Source organism: Oryctolagus cuniculus, chromosome 17, assembly GCF_051225735.1.
Source record: "Oryctolagus cuniculus isolate XC-2025 breed Fujian yellow rabbit chromosome 17, ASM5122573v1, whole genome shotgun sequence".
NCBI lineage: Eukaryota > Metazoa > Chordata > Mammalia > Lagomorpha > Leporidae > Oryctolagus > Oryctolagus cuniculus.
This window is the reverse complement of record NC_142883.1, coordinates 41,559,137-41,571,818: the sequence shown is the minus strand read 5'-3', so window position 1 is coordinate 41,571,818 and position 12,682 is coordinate 41,559,137. Positions and strand designations below refer to the sequence as shown.

The window sequence follows — 12,682 nt, the reverse complement described above, 5'->3', positions numbered from 1 at the left end:
CCCTGTGGCAAACCCCTATACATCCTTCTAGATCCAGCTCAGATGTCCCCTCCCTCTGTATCTTCTTTGCTTTTGGACTTCCCTATCAACGGAACGTTCTTTTGTATGTATTTTGGTAATACTTTAGTTAGTGACTGTTTCCAGCCGGACTGTGAGCTCCTTCAGAGCTTATTCTTGTTTTTTTTATTTTTATTTTTAAAATTTTTATTTAATATTTTGAAAGACAGGAAGAGGGAGACAGACAAGAAGAGATGTCCCATCTACTGGTTCACTCCCCAAATGTCTGCAGCAGTCATGGCTGGGCAGGCTGAAGTCAGGAGCCAGGAATTCATTCCAGGTCTCCTGCATGGGTGTCGGGGACTCAAGCACTTGAGCCGTCCCCTGCTGCCTCTTAAAGTGTGCCTAAGCAGGAAGCTGGGACTGGGAGCAGAGCTGGGACCCTAGCTACTCTGACATGGGATTCAGGTATCCTAAGTGATGAATTAACTCCTTTGTTTTCTCTGTTGCTCTATCAGCTTGTTTGTGTTGGATGAATAACAGTCTAGTTTTTAAAAGTAAACCTCATATGCTGACCATGACACTCCTGGTGCTCACATGGTCCATATTTACTCACTTGTTTGCTAAGGCTGTATACTGGCTTTTGGATCTTACTTTACTTTTTTTTAAAAATAACCATACATATTTTGGGTCTGGCCTATTCTGTACTAGCTCTGTATTTAGAGATATGGGGAAATGGGAATGTATTTCATTTAGTTTGGCATCACTAATAGTATTTTTGGGGGTAGACATTTGGCTTACCAGTTAAGACGCTGCTTAGGAAGCCTGTATCTCATATCAAAATGCTTGTTTCCAGTCCTGACCCTTCCATTTCCAATCCATCTTCCTGCTAATATACACCCTGGGAGGCAGCAGATGGCGGCTTAAAGTATATGGGTCCCTGCCACCTACATGGGAGACCTAGATTGAGTTCTTGGCTCTTAGCTTCAGTCTGGCTTAGCCCTGGATGTTGGAGGCATTTGTGAGGTGAACCCATAGATGGAAAATCTCTCTCTCCTGTCTCTGACTCTCAAATAAAGTGAAGATAAATGAAAATATAAAAATTAAAATTAATGGACTGGTATTGTGTTAGAGCGGGTTAACCTACCACTTGCAACACTGACATCCCATATCTGAGTGCCGATTCGAGTCCTTGCAATTCTGCTTCTGATCCAGCTTCCTGCTAATGCACCTTGGAAGGCAGCAGAGGATGGCACAAGTACTTGGGTTCCTGCTACCCCTGTGGGAGACCAGGATGGAGGTCCTGGCTATTGGCTTCTTCCTGGCCCAGACCTGGCTATTATTGCCATTTAGGGAATAAACTAGTAGATGGAAGATCAGTATCTCTCTTTGTCCATCTCTCTTTCTATCTCCCTCTGTTGCTCTGCCTTTCAAAAAAATAAATCTTTAAAAATTTAGCAAAGAGGTTGGGTTCTTTAGGAACCCTCCATGGTTGCAGGAAAGGGCAGGTTTTCCTCCAAGCCTCTTCAGTTAAGAACAATAGTAGAAAAAGGATTTGATTCCTCCAGCCTCAAAGTGGGAAGTTCTTTGGGCAGGATAAAAGGGCTGGGGTTGGCACATGTCATTAGTAAATTACTAGGTGAGCAGTTTGCCATTGCATGCCATGACCACAAGAATGCCACAGGTAGGTAGAAGGTGTGCTGAAACATCAGTTGCTTCCATGAGCAGCTTCATCCTTTACCTTGGTTGTGCTAAATACTTCCTTCGTGTCACTTGATGTGAAACATACTGGGAGGCACTGGGTTAGAAAATGGATGGGGCTGTGGTCTGTGACTACATGAGGGCCTGATGCAAAGTTAGAGCTGATATACAGAAGTATAGCCTGTGTTGGAAGAACTAATTTTTGTGTTATCCCAAGTGATAGCATAGGTTGGAAGTAATAGCAGGTTCAATCAAAGTTAATTTCATTGGGAGCAACCACAACTTCTAAACCCGGGATTGGGAACTTTTTTCTGCCAATGGCCATCTGGATAGTTAAAACATCATTTACAGGCCATATAAAATTATCAGTGGAAAAATTAACCTGCTAAAGATTTACTGAATTTTGAGTCCTGCCTATGGGTTGCCTTGGCAGGGCCAGACCAAATGATTTCATTGGCCTTGCACAGCCTGCAGGCCAGATGTTCCCCACCCCCGTAATCTACACAGGATTGTTAGCCAAACTATGGATTGGTTAGCTGAACTATGCTTTATCAACCTAAAGAAATACTGCTTATCCATGTACAGCTAAGTTCATGAGATCTGTACACTGATTACATCTAGGCAGAAGTGAATCCATAAATTGACAAATATTGAAGTGAAACGAAAAGAAACTTGTTTCTCTTTCTTCCCCTCCATGCAAACTGCTTAAGTATAAAAATGTCAAGCTTTGGAAAGCTATCTTAAAGTACTTGATATTATTAAAATAGGTTATTTAGGCTGTCTAGGGATGTTTAGGTCAATTTCCTACTTGTGAAAGTTATGTCATGGAGGATAAACATGGCCTTTTACAGTGGCCCCAAAAGACAACAGAGCTGAGGATAGTGTAGTGAGAAGCACAGGAGGAAGATGGGACACTGTATAGTATTTATGATTCTCTCTGAGTTAGTTGGGTCTTTGACTCTTTCGGGAATGGATTATGGCAATATGACATTGACCTGAGAATTGAAAAACCTGGTTCTGATCTCATTTCTCATTAGCTGACTGTGACTTTGGACAGATACTTTCATTCTCTCCTGATCTCATCAATAAGGTGATGGGGTTGGAGTAGATTTCTGAGGCCCCTCCCAGCTCTGATCTTTAATGGTTTTATTATTTTGTATGGTTCTTACTCGTTTCTTTTCAATGCCCAGGTATTATCCATGCAGCAGAGGAGAAGGACTGGAAAACTGCATACTCGTACTTCTATGAGGCATTTGAGGGCTATGACTCCATCGATAGCCCCAAGGCCATCACATCTCTGAAGTACATGTTGCTGTGCAAAATCATGCTCAACACGTAGGTGCACATTAACTCTGGAATATAAGAGCCTCAGGTCCTTCAGCTGTCTGTCTGCCATGCCATGGCAGAAATGGCCTGGGCTGGGAGTGGCCAGTAGCAACTGCAGCCTCTGGGGCGGGTTGCGGTGGAGTGGGAGGATCAGAGGTGTTGTTTGCTGGACTTTGAGAATTGGGAATACAGATTTTAGAAGGCCCCTTCCCAGTCTCCTCATCCTTCAAGTTCTGTCCTCATAGATACTGAGCATAGGACAGAGGACAGAGGGTCAGGAAATAGCTTGGAGACCAGTGCTACCCAGCCAGGCAGAATGGGGAGGGAAGAGGTAAGGAGAATTTTGAAGCGTGAACAACAAAGAGTATGACAAATCTTTTTATAAAGAATTTTACAGGACTATTCATACACTTTTGGGAATAAATGAAATACTGGGATTTGTTTTTCATCTTTGGATTACACAGGGGTTGTGTTTTAATAAGACCTATTATATTGGGGTTTGATTTATCGTTCTGCCTGTTGGGTGTATTGCCTTTTTTTTTTTTTTTGATGGCAGAGTTAGAAACAGAGAGAGATAGACAGAAAGGTCTTCCTTCCGTTGGTTCACTCCCCTAATGGCCGCCACAGCCAGCGCTGTGCCGATCTGAAGCCAGGAGCCGAGTGCTTCCTCCTGGTCTCCCATGTGGGTGCAGGGACCCAAGCACTTGGGCCATGCTCCACTGCCTTCCCAGGCCACAGCAGAGAGCTGGACTGGAAGAGGAGCAACCAGGACTAGAACCCAGGGTGCTGGCGCTGCAGTTGGAAGATTAGCCAAGTGAGCTGCGGCGCTGGCTGGGTGTATTGCTTTTAATAGTTTCCATTTGACTTTCTTTTAACATTGGAGATTTTCTACTCAGTGCTCAGCTTTGGCTCAGAGTGAGAAGGCCTAGCTTTTGGAATGAGGGGCCTATGGGTTCAAGGGTTGGGGCTGATTATTTGCGTGGGCAGTGTCTTCCCAGTGTTCACAGTAGAATTCTGGAAAAAGGAAAATTCACCTAAACCTATGCTTAGAGGCGTAACATCCTGGAGCAATTGACCGAGTATGTCTTTTTTTCTAGCCCAGAAGATGTCCAGGCTTTGGTGAGCGGGAAGCTTGCACTTCGGTATGCAGGGAGGCAGGTAGGGAATACCTTGACTGCACTTCTCACTCAGGCCGGCATGTTGTCAGTCACCTTGTTTGATGAGACTAGTGCTGTTCAGGGCTCCATGCTGCTCTCTCCTTCCCCCTGCCTGCTTCCTTCCCTTAAGCACATTCAGTATGTTTCTTTTTTTCTTTCTTAAAGATTTAGTTATTTATCTGAAGGGCAGAATTAGAGAGAGAGAGAGACAAAGAGATAGTGAGATCTTCCATCTGCTGGTTCACTTCCCAAATGGTCACACCAGCAGGGCTGGGCCAATTGGAAGCTAGGAGCTTCTAGGTCTTCCATGTGAGTGCAGGGGCCCAAGTACTTGAGGCGTCCTCTGATGCTTTCCTAGGTGCATTAGCAGGGAGCTGGATCGGAAGTGGAGCAGCCAGAACTCAAACCGGTGCCCATATGGGGTGTTGGTGCTGCTGGCGGTGGCTTTACCTGCCACATCATGGCACCAGCCCCTCAGTATGTTTCTTATGCTGTTAAATTCTTGGGCCAGAAATTCAGTGTTTTGTGCTTTTATGGATGTCAAGTGGTTTGAGGGACTTCCAGAACTGAACTGTAGAGTGAGTAAGTTAGGTTGCATTAACTTTGACCAAAAGATTAACTATCATGAGCCTATGAAATCTTGGATTTCCAGAGTCAGGAACCTGGTCAGTTCTGCTGCATATGTGCTTTAGGGAGGTTAGATTGCCTGGCGTAAAACTGGGCTTTGATACCAACCTGAGTGCTTCTCAGCTCGGTACCTTTTTTCCCCCAAAGATTTATTTATTTATTTTAATCTACTTGAAAGGCAGAGTTACAGAGAAAGGAGGGGAAGAAAGAGAGAGAGCTCTTCTGCTGGTTCACTCTTCAAATGGCTGTAGCAGCCAGGGCTGGTGTTTCACCGGCTCCGCCACAGCTCTGCTACAGTGCCAGCCCCAGTACCTTTTCACTCATGCTTTAAAATTTGAGTTTGATGAAAAAAGAGACTCTTGGTGATTGGTAGCCCTTTTTGTGATACCTTATGTCTGAGTGGGTATGAATGGGCTTAAAAGAGCAAGTATGTTGTGACCTATGTAAGTCTCATTTCTCAGATGTGGGCCATCCCCTGTTTGTACTCTGCCTGATTAGCACCAGTGAAAGCAGACTTTCTGCATTTCAAATGCAATTGTTGCAAACAAGCAAATTGGCTATCTCACCATATTTTTGGAGGAACGGCCACAACATAATTTCTTTGTTCTCTACAAGTAGCCCTGAAATTGGCATTCCATCTGTAAAAATTTCAAGTCAGCTCCTAGTTTTGACCTGAAAAATACTTGTTACTATTGTAGTGACAGATGCACTAATCTCTTTAGAATTAGAGTTGAGGAGATGAGTGCAGATAGGTCAAGTGTCTGGTACAAGGTCAGGTAGCTAATGGAGCTGGACTTTGTGCTTGAGTTATATGGTTCTGGGTTCAGGCTTTTGTCATTGTAGCATTAACATTTGTTCTAGAAATGTCAACCGCAGACCGCCCTTGCGATAGCTGTGCACCATTTAATCCGCTGTGTGGTAAAGCATACTGTCCTTCTTTAAGGATGTAGTCTGACAGAAGAGCAGCTCCTTCTGTCCTTTATACTTGGATGACAGCTTTCAAATAGCAGTCAGGCTGGTCTCCCAGAAAAAAAAAATGAGCATTGCAGATTTCTTACGGAGTGGAGACTTGGTAGCTTGGCCTTTTATAATTATATGAGAAGTTCCCCATAACCACCGATTGTGGTTTCATCCCTGTGAGTGTGTATTCTGTGTATACTGACGCCTCGGCCCTAATGAAAGTGGGCCCTAGTACTTTCCCAGACATCTCCGAGTGACTGGACAAAGCACAGGTGCAGGCAGGTCTGAGGGCAGGAGGGAGGTGGGGTGGGTGTGGAGATAAGGGAGTCCTGGAGGAAGGAGGAAGACCACAGTTGTCTCATCAGTCCCCTCTGAGCGTGTCAACTGTGGAGAATGCTACATTGGGGTCTTTTTGGAAAACCTATTTCCTAGTATTCTTAGTGTCTTTAAGATTTCAAAAGGAAACTGGTTGTCAGTGATATCCACACTTGTAGTTTTTCTTCCCAGACCTCTGAAGGAGCAGTGGTGGGGAGGGCTCTTCGACAGACTGCTCATGAGACTTTTTGGGTGAATGTGAGTGCACAATAGATCACTTTCACGATTTGTCTCTTTATTCTCAGACAGAAGCATTAAAATGCGTGGCTCAGGCTAGCAAGAACAGATCACTGGCAGATTTTGAAAAGGTGAGCATGGTGTTGGGTTGGTAGGGAATGGGTGGAGGAGAATGGATGTATATTTAAGAAAACTTAACGGAAATAGAATTCCACACAAAGTTGCAAAATAGTATAGTGATCCCTTGTACGAGTCACCTGGTAAAATATCAAAACCAGAAAATGTTTATGCACTTGTATACGGTGAAACTTAAGGTGATCTAAATGATATATAATTTATATATGGGAACTTTTTCAATTTCAGAGGTTTTTCTGTCATCCTTTCCCCTGGCAGATCTGTTACCTGCATTGTGTGGTTGAGGGAACCAGGGTTCAGGAGGATGCCCAAAGTCACACAGCTAACGGGGTCTGACTTGCAGCTGTTGCATGTGTTGCAGTCATAGGTGTTCCATCTGCTCCGCACATGCTAGGTCTGCTTCTTCTCTGTGCACAACGGAAAGTCTAGACACTTCCCCAGGGTGTTATTCCAATTTTCCTTTGACTCCTGTGCCTTTTGCTCATTGTCTGGGACGTTTCAGAAAGGAAGAACAACTTACCTTAGAGTGAGGCTTATGTATTCTTTTCTGAATTTCTCCCCTCTTAGTGTAAAGACCAAATTAATAATAACAAAACTAGATCTGGAAGCAAGGACGTAGTGTGGAGACTAGACTATGTGGCTCTGACTGTTCCCATCATTCTTCATCTTTTTGGAAGGTTCTTTCCAATTCCTTTGCCCCTTACTTGTCATGATTTACTTGTTTCTTTTAACACCTTTGCAGCACAGCCGATGTGAGGCTGGGGTATTGAGACAGTTAGTAATGGTAAATAAGTACATACACGAATAAGTCAAGAGCATTTTGTCTCAGACTTGGGGATATCTGATGAAACACTTCTGTTCCATGTGGCTGTTGGGAGAAGAGGTTCTATGATGAGACATTTGGGAAGCATCAAGAGCCAACAAAACTGGAAAGGTCTTGTATTTTCTTATGAGTGCAGGGCCATCCTGTGCTCATATTCCTCATAAAATTCAAAGAGCTACTTGTAGAATTCAGTATTTTCTGTTGCTTACCCCAGAATTTTTTCTTTTTCATGGAGACCATATATGTTCTTTGGAATACATGCTGAAATACATTTGTAGTTAAATTGACCCAGCTGTAACCATGGGGTTACAGATTTGAACTGTTGATGGAAAGGTTTCAGACTGAAAGTGGGTAGCTCTTTTTTTTTTTTTTTAATTAAGATTTATTTCTTTATTTGAAAGGCAGATTTACACAGAGGCAGAGAGAGAGAGAAAGAGAGACAGAGAGAGAGGTCTTTCATCTGCTGGTTCACTCCCCAGATGGCTGCAATGGTCAGAGCTGCGCTGATCTGAAACCAGGAGCTAGGAGCTTCTTCTGGGTCTCCCACATGGGTGCAGAGGCCCAAGGACTTGGGCCATCCTCCACTGCTTTCCCAGGCCACAGCAGAGAGCTGGATTGGAAGAGGAACAGCCGGGACTAGAACTGGTGCCCATATGGGATGTCAGTGCAGCAGGCAGCGGTTTTACCTGCTACACCACAGTGCTGGCCCCAAATAGCTCTATCTTTTAAGTTTTGTTTTGTTTTTTAATTTAAGATCTTCCATATAGTGGTTCTTTCCCCAAATAGCCACAACAGCTGGGGCTGTCCAAGCTGAAGCCAGGAGCCAGAAACTCTACCAGGTCTCCCATGTGGGTGTCAGGTGCCATCATCTGCTGCTTCCAGAGGCAGTAACAGGAAGCTGGATCTGAAGCAGAATAGCTGGGACTTAAACCAGCACTCTGATCTGACATGTGGGCATCCTAGGTGGCAGCTTACCCACTTTGCCACAGTTCCTACCTGTGTCTTTTAGTTCTTGACATTCCTTTTCTTCTGCTTTCTGTCTTGGTTTTTCTCTCATCTCCTCAGATCTCTTGGAACTTCCTTCAACCATATAGTTACCAGGGCCAGCAGACTACTTAGAAAGCTAGGAGTAGCATGACGTTAAAAGCCCTTCTCTGTGCCAAATTTCTGTTCCTGGTTCTTTGGACAGGCCCTGACAGATTATCGGGCAGAGCTCCGTGATGACCCAATCATCAGCACACACCTGGCCAAGTTGTATGATAACTTACTGGAACAGAATCTGATCCGGGTCATTGAGCCTTTCTCACGAGTACAGGTAAGAACCCTCTGGGGACTCCATCTGTTTCTGCCTTGGCATCCTTTGTCTTCACACAGCCACCCAAAACAGGAACTCAATTCCAGGGGTGTGCCTGGTGGACACGAGGCCACCAGGAGCTGTCTTGATAGTCGTGAATTAAGGAGAGAGATGTTGTAGGGAGAGGCTTGAGTTCTGGTTGTAGTCTTCTTGCTTTTGTGGTCACCGTGCCTGTGGCCAGTGTTATCTGTATTGAAGGTATGGGACATGAGTGTGTTTATTGTCTAGAGAAAGGCAGGCAGATGGACAGATCACATGAGACTGAGGCTCAGCCAATGAAATATTTAGCAAGGATGTCAAGAGATACAGCGGTTTCACTCCCACACCCCCATATCCCCATCTCCTATTGGAGACAAAAGTAAAACTTTCAGTGTTGGTGTCTCTCTGCTTTCTTTTTAGATTGAACACATATCTAGCCTCATCAAACTCTCCAAGGTAAGGAGTCCCTGAGGCCACTGAGTGGGTAGGGATGGGGAGAAGGTGCAGAGGGGCTGGCATTTGTACCTGATGGGTCTGTCGGAAAGTTGCCAAGCTTCTCAGCGGAGAACCGCAACACTGGGCTCAGAGCTGGAGTTGGTTGCATTGTTGCTGTTTTGTTTCCAATCCTTTTGCCCTAAAACCCCTTCTACAACCCTTTCCTGTCAGGGTGATCTCTAACTAATGGATACTAGTCCCTTTAATTGTGTGCTTTGATTTTAGGCCGATGTGGAAAGGAAATTATCACAGATGATTCTTGACAAGAAGTTTCATGGTGAGTAATAGTCACACAGGCAAGGGGCTGGGAGTGTTGATGAGGTGGTTGAAGAGGGAAGAGGTCTCTCTTTAAAAGGCTCTGTTTGGCTGGCACCGTGGCTCACTGGGCTGGTCCTCTGCCTGGGGCACTGGCACCCCGGGTTCTAGTCCCAGTTGGGGCGCCGGGTGCTAGTCCCGGTTGCTCCTCTTCTGGTCCAGCTCTCTGCTATGGCTCGGGAGGGCAGTGGAGAATGGCCCAGGTGCTTGGGTCCCTGCACCCGCATGGACCGGGAGGAAGTGCCCAGCTCCTGGCTTCGGATCAGTGCAGTGCCGGCCGTAGCGGCCATTGCGGGAGTGAACCAATGGAAGGAAGACCTTTCTCTCTGTCTCTCTCTGTCTAACTCTGCCTGTCAAAAAAAAAAAAAAAAAAAAAAGGGCTCTGTTTGTCCTGCTGGTTCCCTGGGACCCTGACCCCTCCTCCCCATGGTGAGTGTGTGATAAGCATGGGCAAGTGGAGCGGGAGACAGGTTTGGAGAGATGGAGGCGGCTCGGCAGTGGGCCGCTTCACAGCTGTGTTTTGGTCTAATCTTGTCTTTTACCTGGGTTGCCCTTGTATCTTTTGCAGGGATTTTGGACCAGGGGGAGGGTGTCCTGATTATTTTCGATGAACCCCCAGTAGATAAAACTTACGAAGCTGCTCTGGAAACAATTCAGAACATGAGTAAAGTAGTGGATTCCCTCTACAACAAAGCCAAGAAACTGACATAGGTGAGTGCCGGCTCTAGGACCCAGGGCCAGGCAGCGCTGTCTTCTGCCTGTCGAGACTGAAACCTGCTCCTGGTGTCCTCGTGGCTTCCCGATTGACGCTGCCCTGTCTTCTCTTACAGAGTTGGATCTGTAGCGGTCCTTTGGCGAGTGTGTGTGGCGGGAGAGTGGAACCTTGGGGGAAAATGCTAGGAGATTCTTTTTTCTTTGTGTTCTACTTTTCGCTCGGAAAGTTTTTAAATCCTCATTTGGTGCATCTGTATTCCAGCCGATAGGTGTGCCAGTTTTCATGTAATCTTTACTGGCCCAACTTGGGAGTGGGGAAATTGCTTAAAAAAAAAGAAAAGGAAAAAAAAAAGATTATTCTAAATAAAAGGAAAAAGGCTTACACTACCTAAAGCTGTGCTCTCTGCCTCTCGGGAGAGGGCTGCAAAGCCAGGCACCCTGCCCACCACTGTGGGGCCTCGTCCACCCTCTGGGTGTCACCTCTCCTCTTCAGAATTGGGTGTTTGCTGACCATCGAAAGCAACGACTTTTTATTCTGTTTGTACTGAACCAAAACAAACAACTGTGTATAGACTGCTGTTTTCTTTTTTATTTGAAATGAGGCGTTCCGTGTTCTTCCTCCCCCACCCCCGCCACATGGCCTGTCCACCCTCCCCTCCCCCCGCCACTGGCTCCAGCGGGTGAGCCGAAGTCCCGCCGCCACCACAGCAGCAGCAGCAGCAGCAGCAGCACCTGCAGGGCTCGGCGCTGACCTGTGAAGGGATGGGGACAAGGCCCGGAGCTGGTGTCCGCCCGGCACGCAGGGAGCAGTGTGGGCCCTCAGCCCCGGGCCTGCTGTGCATGTGGCGCTTCTAACACCGTAAACCAGATGAGACGTCAGTGTTTTAATTGCCCCTCCTCTTCTCTTCTCCTCTGTCTCCCCTTCTCTCTTCTCAGCCAGGAGACCATCACACGTCTCCTCTTCTCCCCTCCAGAGGAGTTGGGCTGTCTGAAATCCATCAGCTCTCCCACTCCTCCTTTCCTGCTGGCAGATGAATTTCTTCCTTTTTTAAACAGTGAACATCGGAAATGAGACTGTGGGGTGTGGTTTTTTCTCTTTTTTTGTTTTCTAAAAATTTTCCTCGTTGGGTTTTTGAGCAACCTCATGTGCCCTTCAGAGGAGCTTCTTTATTTACCTCTTGGAGTGGAAGGGATGGGAGGTAGAGCACTATTTCAGCATGCTTTGTGTTCTGCTCGATTACATAACAAGGCTCTAATGCCACCGGGCAGGTAAGCTTCTGCACCTTTGTTGTGCTTAACGACATTTTGTCTTCTCTCTCTGTTCTCTTTCTCTTTCTCTTTCCTTCCTCCTGCCTTTTCCCTGCTGGCCTCCTTTTCTCTTTCTTTACCTTTCTCAGAGTACCCTTCCAGATTTTCGTAATAAATTTATATTTTGTAAAAGGATTTTGTTGTACCAGGTTTTGCATCTTCACTGAATCAGACTGGCTTTTATTTTCCTCTCCAAAATCAGGTTTTGTTCTCAACATCTTTCCTCCCCGTCATGTCCAGTCACTGTTTTGGTTTTGGCACCATCAATATCAAATGTACAAACGGTTCTTGCTAACCAACACCAGGTATATCTGATGTTCAGATGAGTTCCAATAAAAATAATTTTTTTTTCAAAAGGTGTCCTTTCTTGAGTGCTGTAGGGCTTTGAGCAAGTCCAAACAGCTCTGTACAGCCTGCGACGCCTAGCCTTCCAACCCCGCCAACGCTCTGTTACTGCACTCGCTCAAGGGCAGCCCTTAGGTCAGGTTTGGAGTCCAAATTTGGAGGGTTTTGGGCAAGAACATTGGTTTGTGAGGTCTGAACTCGGAATGGAGTCTGTGTTTTTCCAAGGCGGCATGGTGTGGAGACGATGAGTGGGCTTGGGCAGCAAGACCCTCCGCCCATTTACTCCTCTGTGCTGGGAGGATGTTTCCTTGGAGGTGATTCTGATGTGAGGGTCCCAGGAAGGGAGGGGAAGTGCTGGGAGAGTCCTGACAACCAAGTGGGGTTCAGTTTCCTTTTGAGCTCTTCAGAAGCAGCAGTTTTCTTACTTCCTCAGGCTCTGGGAGTAGTTCTGAGGGACTGTGGGGGCTCTGGGGGCCAGCAGTTTGAGTAGTTCTGCTATTCTGGTCTAATACCGTGGTCTGTATGTAATTTTACTTGCAGAGAGTTTTGCTTCTATAAAGGACTTTAAAATGTAAACACTCCAGAGTGATCTAGACCTGGAGCAGTGGGGAGAGGGTCTCCCCGCCCAGGGCAGCCCTGCGGGACTCAGGACAGCACAGCGTTTCTCTGCTCGTTCTCGGGCCTCAGTCTGACTTCTGTAGACCTGCGCTGTCCAGTACACAGGTAGCCTGGAGCCACGTGCGGCTGTCGGGCCGTTGCAGTGGGGCTAGTTTGAACTGTGACGTGCTGCAAGTGTAGAAACAAGCCAAACTTCAAAGACCAAGTATGAAAAACAAATGTTAACTATCTCACTCACTTTTTTATATGTGTGTGGAAATATTTTGGGTATTCTGG

General features: G+C 46.1%; 1 protein-coding gene across 4 annotated transcripts in view; it reads left to right on the top strand.

Moving 5' to 3' along the window:
* The window catches only part of PSMD11 (proteasome 26S subunit, non-ATPase 11), a 91,486-nt gene extending 80,964 nt beyond the window's left edge, over positions 1–10,522 (top strand). For all 4 annotated transcript variants that reach the window (XM_089317422.1, XM_089317421.1, XM_089317420.1 and 1 more), the window contains 8 exons: positions 2,889–3,033; positions 4,122–4,182; positions 6,389–6,451; positions 8,468–8,593; positions 9,032–9,067; positions 9,332–9,383; positions 9,990–10,132; positions 10,252–10,522. In XM_089317422.1, the coding sequence (XP_089173548.1) occupies positions 2,889–3,033; positions 4,122–4,182; positions 6,389–6,451; positions 8,468–8,593; positions 9,032–9,067; positions 9,332–9,383; positions 9,990–10,132 (626 nt within the window). In that variant the 3' untranslated portion in view covers positions 10,252–10,522. The remainder of the gene's footprint in view (positions 1–2,888; positions 3,034–4,121; positions 4,183–6,388; positions 6,452–8,467; positions 8,594–9,031; positions 9,068–9,331; positions 9,384–9,989; positions 10,133–10,251) is intronic.
* The last annotated feature ends 2,160 nt before the right edge of the window (positions 10,523–12,682 follow it).